The sequence below is a fragment of the Aptenodytes forsteri genome, unplaced genomic scaffold (assembly GCF_000699145.1).
Source record: "Aptenodytes forsteri isolate BGI_AS27 unplaced genomic scaffold, ASM69914v1 Scaffold119, whole genome shotgun sequence".
Classification (NCBI taxonomy): domain Eukaryota; kingdom Metazoa; phylum Chordata; class Aves; order Sphenisciformes; family Spheniscidae; genus Aptenodytes; species Aptenodytes forsteri.
Genome location: NW_008796165.1, coordinates 12,177,387 through 12,191,037, shown reverse-complemented (window position 1 = coordinate 12,191,037; position 13,651 = coordinate 12,177,387). Strand labels below are relative to the sequence as shown.

The following is a 13,651-nucleotide window of genomic DNA, read 5'->3' as shown; positions in this document are numbered from 1 at the left end:
ATCAAAAAATCCAGAGCACCAGCGAGTTTTAGCTCATCGACCAAACAACCACCAGGTACCATGCTCGCATGACCCTCTCCAGCACAACCAGCTCACCTGGCCAAATAACCCTGCCTTGGACACCCACCAACCCCATGATAATTTTGTGCTTCACTACAGATATATCTCACCCCAAAACATGAACATGCTGAAACATCCAATCATGTTCTGGCACGCATGCAAAAAAAAAAAGCCCATGGCAACAAAGACGACAGCTTGCCAATGGCAGCTGCTGCACGCACACACAAAATTAAACTATATTCTTCTGAAAAGGGATATTATTATGGCATTTGTTTCCCCTCACCCATCACCCTCACCCATTCCCTCACAAAATAAGGGGGAAATATCAACACATATCAAACGTTAGGAGAGATGGATAAAGAAAGAGAGAGAGGTGCTGCCCTGAGGAGGGATGTGATGGAGAACACAGGGTTTAACAGGAGATCCAACTGGGATCAGGGCTGGATGCATGGGGCCACCCTGAAATATTGGCTCACCTACGGGAGTTGTATGGCACATGCAAGTAAAACATTCAGCCTTTCTACTGCGGGAGGCCCGCGGATGCTGAATTGCATCAAGTTTGGTCAAGCCGGCCTTCGGCTATAACACAGATCTGCAAACACACGCTTATATAAGTTAAATAGCATCTGATGATACCTATCTTCGCTTCCTTTCCCCAGTGCAGACCTGCCTGATGCCTCCCGTGCTGCTATGCAATGCATGAGATAGTCGTCTCCTCACTTGTGAAGATAAATGTCATATTGGACCTCTGACATCATGTATTCTCCAAGTAATTATTTTTGATATCATAAGAGTTGTACAGGGTGCACAATAAAATTAAAAAGTAGAAAGCAAGGTTAATAAGATTATCGTGTTGGTATAATAGGTAATGCATTTTGCAGTATATCCTTAAATCTGCCCTCTCAAAACATAATTAAATAACTGTGATTTATATTTTAAAGGAACGCAGACATGCAGTGTATCCTCCTACCCACATATGCTAATTGCTTTCAGCCCCTAAAAATCACACAGTTGTTTGCAGCTTTTTAATCCTCATGTGTAAATAACCCAACTCAGGTCCAAGTTATGAACAATAAAGTCCAGGAAACTTTCAGAATCGTATGTCATTAAACACGTCTTGATTTTATCTTGCTAATCTAATGGCACTGATGTGTACCGAAGCCCACGGGGAAGGAGGAACGACTCCCCGGGGCCCTTCGCACCAGCCCGAGAGCCAATGTGCCGGCTGGCCATGACACTGGGATAACACTCGGATGGGGAGGGTGGATATTAAGGACCCAGAGAAGAGACCGAGACCCCCTTAGGAGGAACCTACGGATGTATAAGCTCAGGATACTCCCCCTGGGCCTCTCCGTGGGTCTGCATGCACCACGGCGGTGCAGGGACCGTGGGCAACGTATGCCTACATGCTTTGCTATAAGCAAAACTCAACTGTGCCGCTCTCCATTTTGCACTCGCATGTGACAGTCTGGCACACAAAATGGAGGCCCCCGTGTATTTTATGGGCAGCGGCTCCAAATCCAGCCTCAATCCACCCGCTCTATGGGGGCCACATCCTCCTCCTACATGCCGAGCCGCAACGATGCCACATGGAGCGATGCTAGCTAGAAACATTTCCAAAAAATACATAAATACACTGTTATCTCTTCAAAATGAATTATGCTGTGATGAGGGAATCAGCAAGGCCACTGCCCTTGCAATTGGGCAAAAAATGCTGCAAACCCTCAAAGAATTTGCTCGGATAAAACTGCCCCACACATCATGGGCACCGTGACCCATATGCTGATCCCAGCTGGGCTTTTTGGTGGCTACCGTAATGCAGGTGATAATTAACAATAACCAAAGATGAAATGAATGAAGAGCATCACATGAACGGAAAAACCAAAGCGATTAAAATGAATTTTAGTCCACCGACAACTCTTATCTACCGAGAGCCCTCACTGTCGTAAGGAAACCTTCAGGGTCGGCTGCTGTTAGGAGGCTAAAATAATTTGCCCTGAATTTACAGCCTGTAATTTAATCAGCAACTCCAGCCCTTGCCTGCGTGGAAGGAAGCTGGGGCAGAGCCGGACCCACAGCTCCTAGCGAGGATGCCCCAAAAGCCGTCCTGCCGGGACAGTCTCTAAGCCCTGGAGGGTCCAACTCTGGGACACGTGTGGCAAAGCGCAGGCTTTTGGGGAGGGGTTGAGGGTTTATGGAGCAGCGGGCTGGGGTTTGTTTGCTGTTTGCAAAAGCCTCGGCCGGTGCCTGAACCCAAAGCATCGAGGGGAGGAGGAGGAGGAGCTGCAAAGAAGCTCAAGGCACGGAAAGCAAGGGATGCCCTTGCCTTTACATCCAAATGGGGAGAAAATACATAACTGTAATAATAAATAGCGGGTTTTATGAACAATTAGGATTCCACTGTCTCTTTGAAGGGTTTGAAAAGCTGACACGATGTTTTGGGTTCTCCAGACTCAGCTTTGAGGCCTCAACCAAGAGAAACATTCAGCCCCGCTGTGTACAGCAGTGACCACAACAAAGATTGTGGTTTCTCCCACACTCGCCTTAAATAGATCTAAATTAATGCTATTCATCATTGGGTAGAAAAGAAGGGAAATATAAAAGTGCAGTCGCTTGTAGACAAGCCAGCAGCGTTGGGCAACTTTCTTACCAGTCAAAGGCTTCTCCCGCTTCTGCACCTCGAAGCCCGCCGGGGCAGGGAGGTATGGAAATAACGTGCCCTTATACCGGCCGAACCCATCACCTGGAAAACATCCTGGGCATATGAAATACATCTTTATCCCATGTTTATTTGTTGTTGCTGTTGTTGTTGTTGGAGAAAGGGGAAAGCTAAACCACATGACTGAACGCCTGCCAGGGGTTCATGATAGAGCAGACCGTCCCAAGTGCCGCACCAGTTAGTATCTGAATTATCACAGATACTCACCGGCTCAGTTACAACTGCACGGGGAGAGCAGTTGTCCCACCTAAATCCTGCTTCTGTCAGCTACTGCCCTGCTCGCAGCTGCAGAAAGCGGTCAGTCCCGCTCCCCAAAGCAGAGAGCATCGATAGATGGAGATATCTTTCTGCGCCACATGGGGCGTGCAGATCGCCGCGTTTCGTGCACGCCCGTGATAGGTGGGTGCATGAAATTTGGGGTGTCAAGGAGCTGGAGCTGTCATCTCCCCACCTCTCCCAGCTGATATATAGACCCAGGCTCCCACCACTGACTTTTTAAGGGCACCTTTTATAAGGCTAAAGCAACGCAAAATCTGCCTTCTCCTGGTATTCCTTGAGGGCAGAAATACCACGAGATGTCTTCATTTCACTTTTTTCATTAAAACTATAGATTTCTCACTGTGGCAAAAATTAATGGAGGAAAAAAACCCCCTATGAGCCCCCAAATATTAAAATCTCAGCTGAACACTGAACTGTTCAGGTTCCCCTGGGCATGTGCAGGGAGCCCTGTACAGGGAAAGCGTGTGAAATACCTGGTGCAAAGCTGGCTGAGTACTTTTTGTAAGAGTAAATGTAATCTGCGTTTTCTGTAGAAACTAATAGGGACTATTAACATCACAAGCAAAACTTTTAAGGACCATTTTGGATGTACACTGGAACAGCCACGGGCTGGAAGCAGGTTTTCAAAAGCCTTCTATATGGAGAGAATGTCACGGATGCTTTAAAAGTCTTCAGATACGTGTAAAAATGACACATATATTACATATTGTCTCCGCAGAACAAACACCATTTGAAATGTGCCTCTTTTTAACTACCATTATGAGCTGTCCAAAGAGCATTTTGGTTGAAACTTGGGAGGAAAGGAGAAAAAAAAAAAGCCCACTGATCTTACACCTGCTCTTTAGCAGTGGGAAGTGGGTTCTCAATCTGTTAACATGACCATCTGGCCAATCTGCATATCACGGCTATCTGGATTACTGTACGATGGAATGACAATAACGTAGCCAAAACAAAAGTAAAATGCATCAAAAACTAACAGTAGCGCAGCCCTTTTGATTTCAAATTAAATAATAAATGTGGTATCACAGCAAAGCAAGAAAGTCAGCTAAATAATTAAAAACGAGCCTTCGCTACGGCATAATTAAGTAAACAATATGGTGTGTGTTTCTATATGAGCCGGTAATAGTTTCCACCGTCGAACGCTCCACTTTTGCAAAGCAGCTATCAGGAGTTCAAGATGCTGTGACAGCTCTTTTGGTGATGTACAGTATTGTCAGGACACCCCTCACATCCCTGCAACACGCCGAACCGGCTGCGGCTATTAACAGGATTAATGCAGCAACAATCAATACCAATTGTACTAAAAGATTACGGCGCAAAGCCTTATGTACCTTTCGGACTCCCTGATACCTCCACGGGTATTTTGGCTATCTGCAGTTGTTTCCTGCATTTAACCAATCTCTGGGTTATTCCCATCGATGCCTCTTTGCGGTGGTCCAAGTAGAAATATTTTAAATCTGCCGATGGGAACGTAAAATGGGTCTGCTTAAAGTTCAAGGTCATGTGCTATATACTACTGCCCAGGCAATTAGCCATAGAGCATATTTTAGACGCCAAGTAAATTTTCACAGTCGCAGAAATAAGGCTGACTTCTTGCATCTTCTCTGGCTTCTATTCTAAACACGAACAGAAAAATGAGCTCATGTAAATAAAACTCTAGCCCCAGATTTTTCTTAAATTTGGGATTTTTAAATGTCTTTCTGAAAGATTAAAAGATTTTCTCTGCCACAAACACCTCGCTAGCTTAATTCTCGCCCGAAGTGCATAATGATGGTTGTCCAAAAAAATAAATCGGGCATCGCAGCATCGCCTCCTGGCCTGCCATCCAGCTTCGTCCACTGGAGAAGTCTCTAAAAACTGTGACCTCTCACAACATTTAACTACTTCCATTGCGAATCTATTCTCCAATCTGATCACATTAGCAGAAGGAACTCCAAAGCAGTAAAAAACTCCAGAAAGTTCTCGGTTGAGTGCCTACTAATGAACAAAGGTTAACTTTATCTAAAAGGTCAAATGCCTGGTGGCTAAGGTTGTGACCTTAACAACTTAAATTGTGACCTTGCCACGTGCCTAGTATATTGTAGATTCTGATACAGATCATCTGGTAAAGGACCGGTCATAAATTAGCTTTACTGTTCGACTCCCACAAAGAAAACGGTTTGCCACAATGGTTTCCAACTTGTCATTTGATACAAGTGCAGCATAAGTGAAAACTAAAAAGCGAACCCAAGTTCAGGGTACAAAAATGCCGCCTGCTTTTAGTTAAGCAGATTAGAAACTGCAAACTGAGAGCAATACTCTAGATTTCAATACATTTTTTGGTCAACCTCTAATTCACAAAACACCGATCTTCCTTTCCTTTTTTTTTTTCCTTCTTTTTTTTTTAAATGAAAATGACATGTAGTTTGCCTATTTGCATATTTTTGTTTTCTCTTTCTAGCCAGTTCTTAAAGAGAATAATTGATTTCAGTAGCTTTGTAAGAAGCACTATTTAAATCTGTGCACATGTGTTCCCTTACAGATGATAGTGCCTACTGAAGAAAAAGCGTGGATACAAAGCAATAATTATCGTACATGTTTAGAAGGAAAGGGACATCTCGCTGCCGAAGTCAGCTCGAATAAGGGCATCTTGGAAGAGAATACTCCCCCCAAAAACAAGAAGACGAAGAGTGGAAAAAAAAACCCAAGAAAAAGAGAAGCAAGCACTATGGGTGAAAAGGTCACAATGGTTTTGGCACGTATCTTCAAGCACGTTTCGGAGTCTGTGCCTCCTGCCAATACTGGCAACTTCTCAAAACTTTTAAGGAGGTAAAAACATTGTTTAGTGTTTACAAATCTTCTGTACTATAGCAGATGCTTGTCAAATCCACTATATGTAAGTTGACCAGCCTACCTAATATTTGTGCTGGTGACTTCCTCCTTACAAATAAGCGGTCCATACATTTGAGGAGCAAGATCTGATGGAGTTTGAGACAAAGGACCCTTAATATTTCTTTTCTTTTGTAATTTTCCTGTTGCGCACCCGGCACAAGCTGCCATTACTGCGGGTCTGCGGGAACCAATGGCTGTCAACTTGGCCAATGTTCAGGTGTAACAAAGACTGCTGGGATACATCGGAGGGGGGAAAAAAAATGGAAAAAAGGGGGAAAAAAAAAAGGTAGCCTATATGCGAGGCTTTCGGTTTACCCCTGTGAAGCAATATAGACGGCGACCACGCTGTGCTACCTCCTAAAAATCATTTTGTCCCCCTCTCTGGTGAGGTTTAGCAGGGAATACGCCAGCACACGCGACTGCATTAAGAGCACAATGCGATGCGTGCAATCAGCAAACAACGGCCGAAAACATGAAGCAGTGCGGTCTGTACGAGCGCGTTACTGCTTACACAAAATGGCAAATCTAACCCCAAAAAAATGAGCCTAAGCCTCGCACTAAGTTTCCGCGGCAAACATCTAGTCCGAAGAACAATTAGTGCAATTGCTGCCTGTGGTTGATGAAGGCAGAGTTCGCTATCAAGCCTACTGTTTGCCAACAGCATGCTGATAAGATGGTATATCCCTAATCACGATACTGAACTTTTATAATGCCTGTTGCCTGACTGTTATAACAGGGGGAAGATCCCTTCAAGCTCCGCGGAGTACTCACACCCCTGGGTTTGGTCCTTTTCTCCCCATCCTACATTTTTGTGACCCTACATGCAGGTTAAACCAAGACCGTTGGTTTCTATTAACAACTTTTGCACTCCGCAGAAGGCTGCTTTTCATTTAGGAAACACAATACGGACCAGTATTTACCGGCACCGCACTATATATAAATCCAATACAGCACTATGTAGTGGTTTTCAGCCGTGGCTATCAAAGCACTTTAAGTGCATCACCCTGCTCCGATGTACGGAGGAGGAAAATGAGACAGACAAAAGGGATGTGAGTCCCTGGTCTCCTCGGGGCCGGTGATGGAATGCGAGGGGACCTGCAACACCCCAGCCCCAATCTCCCTTTGGTTAGCCATTAATTGGTAATCCTTCCTTCACCATGCCCCATAATAAATTGCAGAGTAAATAAATCATTTTCCACAATATTTGCCTACCTCCCCTTCACCATAAACGTGCAATATGATTTACTACATTGCACCGAAGTGCAAAGTAAATTTCACAGCTTATCTGCAAGAAATACCATGAGGATACTCAAAAGTTATTTCCGAAGAGGGATCGTACCCATAAAATCACAGCGGCGACACTGCCTATTGCAACAACCACTGCAGGGACTCAGCGCAGAAAAACTTTGGGGTAGCCAAAACTTTCTGCAAGACCCTCTGAAAGAAGGTGGCATTGGAAATGCAGGCTCCCAGTGCTGCAATTTGCTCAGTTTTCTTACTGATGTATATTTATATAGAAATGGTTTCTACTAATATGATTCCTCCCCCCTTTGCTCCTCTTTTTTTCCAGCCTGTCCAGCCCCTCAACTTGCAAGTCAAGCTGAAACTCAGGGGGACGTATGCCTTCTATACGTGAAAACCAGGGCCTAGAACTTCGCATACACACATGTTTCTGCAATATAATCACTCAGGAGAACTACAATAGCATATTATTTTATCCAGTCAACATACTACACATCCTCTGAGCACACCGAGTCACTCCGCGGGCAGGGTGTACTTTGCACTGGAGTCAGAGATCCCAAGATTTTCATTTTCATCACATGCAAAAACATCTCAGCCCCCCCATAAGCACAATATTATCAAACCAGGAATTTGTTTCAAGACCTGCTCAGCTTCTAGGTGTATAAATTGCGATATTTCAGGGGGGTTTAAATGCCTCCTTTTCCCCATAGGATTACTCGGGGGTTTGTTTCGTGGCTGCTCAGACCTGATGGCTAGATTTCCTATTGAGGGACCATCTTCCCCTTTCCCTCCGAGCCCAGTCCTGTGGGATTTACACTCCCCGGTGTGAGGATACCTGGTACTCCTGACCCATGGGCCTTGGGGACCTCTAGCCTTCTCAGACTACTTTGTGCATAACATATACAAACTTTTTTTTTTTTTAAATTAAAATCTATCTGCTTTCCCCCAAAATCAGGATAAAGGAAGCCGCATCCAGCTGCAATCTCTCCTAGGACAACGTTTAGGATAACACCTGTGAAGAATGCCCAAAACGCCATTAACCCCCAGAAAACGAGAGCCGCTTTTATGCGGCTGCACCTTAAAAGCCCACAAAAAAAAAAAGGGGGGGGGGGGGCAGTTTTGGCACTCCCCTCGCCGCCCTGGGAGGGCGATAACCGGCGTCCCCTGCTCCCTCCCCGGCTGCTGCAGCCACCGCCGGGGCACGGCACCCGGCACGGAGATAAACCGAAAAGTTGTAGAAGGTGGTATAGAAAGGCACTTACCTGCTGCGTGCACAAAGTATGCCAAATATAAATCGAGTTCCTTAACAGAAACTCCTATATGGTGGGGCTGTACGCACAGCCCGGGGTTAGAGCACTGTGGGGACTTTACAAGGCGCTCGCCATCAGTACTTTCGAGCGGAATACCTTTAAATAAAATCACCATAACAAGGTCCAACCTCCAGACCTTATCTGCCTGGCGAAGGCAGTCAATTCTTCTCATCTTGCCCTTCTGGTCTGGATTGGAAAGAACGCAACACGGAGGCTTTTTTCCTGTGACTGTGAGAACAAAATCCTCCCGAAATTCAGGCCTGATATCTTTCCGGAGTTTTGCCAGAAGTCTGGATGCCCATTTTTGCTTTACCTCGGGTTTTTCACTTAGCAGTTCGTCCTTCACGGCTCTCTCTTCCTCTTTTGACATGCGTTTTTCATGTTTTTTGAAGTATTTTCTTTTTCGGGCTTGCAGGTTGAACCACGTGTATGCAAACGCTCGGACGTGAGGCAGAAGTGCTTCGATGAAGGGATGAAATTCATCCTGAAAAAGTTACAGACAAGGGTCGATGTCACCGAAACCATCAACAAAAAGCCTCCAGAAACGGGGCTTTCGTGCGAGGCCCTAAGGCTCGCTGGGACGGTGAGAATTAGGAGGGTGCTTATACATTTTACAGGCTGCGGGACTCGCACCCCTCGCCGATGGACCCCGACCCCGCCACCACCGCATCCCCGCTTCACCTCGCACCGACACAAAACCTCCACTCCCACCCCCCCGAAAACAGGGTCCAACTTCAAACAAGCACCCAGCCGGAGATGGTGCAACGATGGGGCCCTTTCCCCAAACTCCAAATCTCTCTTAAAAAAAAAGGGAGAATGAGTTAAAAGCTAAAAACCCCACTGCAAGTCCACTTGCGGAGTGCGTATCTCCCTTTGCTCTCTCCCTGACCCCACTGCTTGCGGTGTAGCCAGCGTATGCCCGCCAATTTGGCAAATCCTAAACATTTGGATGCCAATCAATGTTTGTATGGGGAAGTCTAAAGTATAGTAAAACTTTCCCTAAGATATATTTGGAAATAGCAGCAGGCAGTATAGTAAAATGCCAATATAGCTGCACATACAAATACAATGAAGGGTGGTTTTCTCTCCGTTTCCTAAACAGTGAAGGGAGTAGAAAGTAAGGCCGCCGATTTATCCTGTGTGCGCAACAATAACTAACACTAAAATCCTAGAAAAAGCAAGTCTCACAATTTTTTTTTTAAAGTTTTGTTTATATTTAGTCAAAAAGAAAAAAAAAAATCTGATATTCGGGCATATTAGGACAAGCCAAACTCTGAGCCTTTCTAGAAAATAAAAAGAAACAGGAAAAATTGAAAAATGCAGTAACAGAAATCCTTAGCATGACTTGTGCAAATACGCAAAGAATTATTTTTTTCTTTATAAGTTGTGTCGTATTTTCATATATTTAAAAAGAAATGCCCTACTTGGAAATTTAGTTTGGCCATCCAGAGACACTGCTTGCTTTGTGTAACGATGAGTTAAAGATCACCCCTCTTCCTTGGCACAAAAATAATCACAATTAAAATTGTGCTGACAATTAAAAAAAATGCAGTAAAGACCCCCCGATTTTGTTAAAAAAAATAATAATACATATCCTCAAAAAGTACTACATAAATCAGCCAGAGAGATCAAAAAATATTACAATACACTGGGACCACGCTTTTTGTTTTTCTCTGAATAAATGAATGACCGAACTCCAGGCTGCACATAAAAACGTATATAGCCTGTGGGGGCCTGATCCAGCACTGCGTGCTGGGGACATCTCTGCTTCTAGGGGCCGAGTTCCTCCTTCTCTCAGGATCGGGCCCTCCAGGAGGGAAAAATAAAGTAATTTGTGCAACGTTTCCCGCAGCATGGTAAAAGCCACCCGCTGCCTACCCTTGCAAGGCAACATTGGGGATTTTTCAGATTAACTAACTTTTTTTTTTTTTTAATTATCCCATGCAATACATTTCCTACCCAAATCATTTCAGGTCATGCAAATATTGTTATTAAAACAGACATCTTACTTCCTTTCAACACCTTATTTTAACTTGCATTTTCTTTTCAAAAATTATGAAAAATTGAGACCTCAATAGTAGCAATATCTATCAGCAAAATCCTGTCGTAATTCAAGACCTTCTGCTGACTTCCCAAAAGCTTTCATTGCACTTATTCTGAGTGGCCCCTAAATTGTAAATACTTAAATCTATAGGTAATACCACAGCATTTATTTTTATTTTAAACACAGATTGTTAAAAACTACCAAAACCGGCACAATATATTTCATTATAGCACAGCAGAGCGGCAGTAATCACAAGTACTGTGAATGATGATTAAAATATAAGCAGGTAAAATAAAATAAATCACTCCAATGACTGGCACATTCCTCTTCTTTTTTTCCCCCCCCTCATCTACTGGAAAAGATCATAGTTTCAAATTTCAATAAAGTTAAAAAAAAAAAAAAAAGATTGCTGCGAGTTTGCAGTCGGCAGATTCAAAAAGTGAGAGGAGGCACAATCCCAGCACATGGAGCTGCTCTCACCCACCAGAAACAGCTCTCGTGGGGGAGGGGGGGGGAGAAAAAAAACCCTAAAAATATAAAAACTACAGGTCCCTACAAGCTATTAAAAATAATAAACCCTCCCTTCTGATCCCTCCTGCCCTTCCCCTTCCCCACTCAGGGAAAGTCAAGGAAAAAAGGCCTTTTGTCAAGTGGAAGTTTATCTGCGAAGGTACACACAGCAGAGGCTCGACAGACCCACAATGAGCCAGGGGAGCGCTTCAAGCCTTCCTAGTTTCTAAACACGTCTTGGTACATCCTGAAATATTTTAACTTTTCTGCTTTAAGCAGCGCTTTGTCCTGCCTGATCTCATGTGCTCGGGACTTTTTTGGCTCGACGCTGGATACTATCCAAGAGAGAGTCGCTTTAACCTGCGCTAAAGCTGATTTCTACGATGTGAACCTGAAAGGGGAGGTAAAAACAACACCCGAAAAAAAAACCCAAACCACTTTAAAAGACTTCAGAGGGAGGGGAAAAAAAAAAGGTGCTTTTTGGTGTAAAGTCAGGGTCCATGGCTGAAGTAAATGAAAAGCACCACTGCTCGGCGCGTGAGGTGTGCGCGTCCCTATTAGACTCCAATGTGTCTTTTCAAAATGGTGTACGAGGAGAAAAGGTTAATGACTCATAAACAGACCAACTTTCAAACTGTCTTGGTAAACACGCCACTCCGTAAAATCACACTGCTTCAATCTCAGCGGTGAGGTATTAGCAAAGTCGAAGTGGAAATAAAAGCACTCAGGACTGATCAAACAAAATTGGGCTGGAAGCGGGGAGGGGGGGAGCAGTTTCTGCACAATACGATTACTTATTTCAGTGTTGTAATAGCCCCCCCCCAAAAAAAAAAGTTTTGGAAATGTCTCAATGCAAGTGTGCTAACAGATGTGCAGACTTGTCTGCAGCCTCACTGCAAAATATCAAGATTTTAAGTAACTGGTGGAAAAGGAGATGATCTTTGCCTTTCCCCAAGTTAGCTTTAAGGGAAACTTTCAAAGTATTTTATAAAGATGTTTGCTTTCCCCCCTCGGCGTTTGATGGGTCACCTAAAAATAAAAGGCACCAGAAAGCTAGGAAAGCGAGAATAAAAAGTAAGGGTTTTTTTCATTGCACTACTCTCCAAAGTTTGAGGATACAGCTCTTCCGAGAACAGCCTGTTTCTAGGCAGCACCTAAAATTTGGGCCGCGCAATTCGGTATTGCTTATATGAAATTCTCCTCTGCTCTTCAGAAAGGTGTAAAAAAAAAAAAAACCCCGACAACAAAAGAGCCCCAAAACCCAGCCCAAAGGCGCCTGCAATAATGTAACACTGCAAAAGGAGTCTTTTGAAACAATATATTTCTGCTGATCTCTTTGAAATTAAGCCAGCTAAAGCGACCCTTGTTAATATTTTTACAATCCATTTGCCTGTAAATCTATTAGGAGATGTGCATATGTTCCCCAACTATTTCCTAGATCTTCAGCAGATATGTAAATGGAACGATGTTTAGATTTTTCCTGACAGATGATACAAAACGCTCGTGCCATTTCAGTTCCAGTGCTTGGATAAATACGCTCATAACTAGGATTTCTGTTTGTTTTCCTTTTCTAACCCACTTTCGAAAGCTTCCCTTTAAATCTGAACCAAAACTTAACACAAAAAAAGAAAAAAAATGTATCTCCGTCCCAAAACTTGTATCAATAAAAGCTCCTGAAATGAAAAATAGGAAATTGCTTGCAATTGCTAAGGACTCGCCCCCTTTTTCTACAGAAAATGACAGAATCACCTAATTGATCCTTCGGAGGGAAGAGTTTGTCAGGAGGCATCTAGTCCTCATATTACTTTTCCAAACGTGCAACAAGAATGCGAGATTTTCACAACTGAGTAAAAGCACAGTGCCTGACTTTTTTCATTTTTTTTTTAATTTAAAAAAAAAAAAAAAAAGCGGGGGGGGGACCGGGACAGGGAGCAACCGGCCCATAGATTTATTTTCTCTCCTTAACGTGCAACTGGGCCTACTAAACCCAAGAAGCTACACGTGCAGATGCAAAGCGATGCGGTACGTTGCTGGCCTTACGAGGAGCGTATTGCTGTCCCTCCTGCAGAAGCAGAACTGACAAAAAACAGGTATTTTTCAGAGTTGAATTAGAGGCACAAACTTTGGCCAGGCAGAGCACGGAGTTGCATCCCGCGTCCTCTGCAAACTCCCTCCGCTCCCGTTTTCCTCCTGCCTTTAATCAAGTGTATGGTTTTTAAGCCCAGCAGAGTTTCGTGCCCCTGCCGGCCTGGCTTCTTCTCACCAGGCACCCAGAAATTTGGGGGAGGCTGGGGAAGGAGAGGGGGGACCATGGCGAGAGAAGGGGACGAAACTTTTGGAGCTCTTCAGGCTGCCTGGGAAGGCTGCTTCCCCTCTCTCTGCATTTCCTCGCCTTTTTCTCGACGGAAAGAGCCTGGAGAGGCTTTCTCACCGGGAGAAAAAAAATATTCAAATTAAATTAATAAGAATAATGTAGTCAAAATCTCCTGCAGGAGGAAATAATCTGGGGTTTGAGTCCACCACAAAGCATTTCCTCGTTAAACCATTATATCCTGCTAATTGAAGGTGTGTAATTTAGCGTCCTGCAGCAGCGCGCGGGGAAAGGGGGGGGGCCGG

General features: G+C 44.2%; 1 protein-coding gene across 1 annotated transcript in view; it reads right to left on the bottom strand.

Annotated features, from left to right (window-relative positions):
- Nucleotides 1-13,651, bottom strand: part of NFIA (nuclear factor I A) — a 271,739-nt gene that overhangs the window by 242,909 nt on the left and 15,179 nt on the right. The window contains exon 2 of the mRNA XM_019474142.1: nucleotides 8,434-8,965. Within this exon, the coding sequence (XP_019329687.1) occupies nucleotides 8,434-8,965 (532 nt within the window). The remainder of the gene's footprint in view (nucleotides 1-8,433; nucleotides 8,966-13,651) is intronic.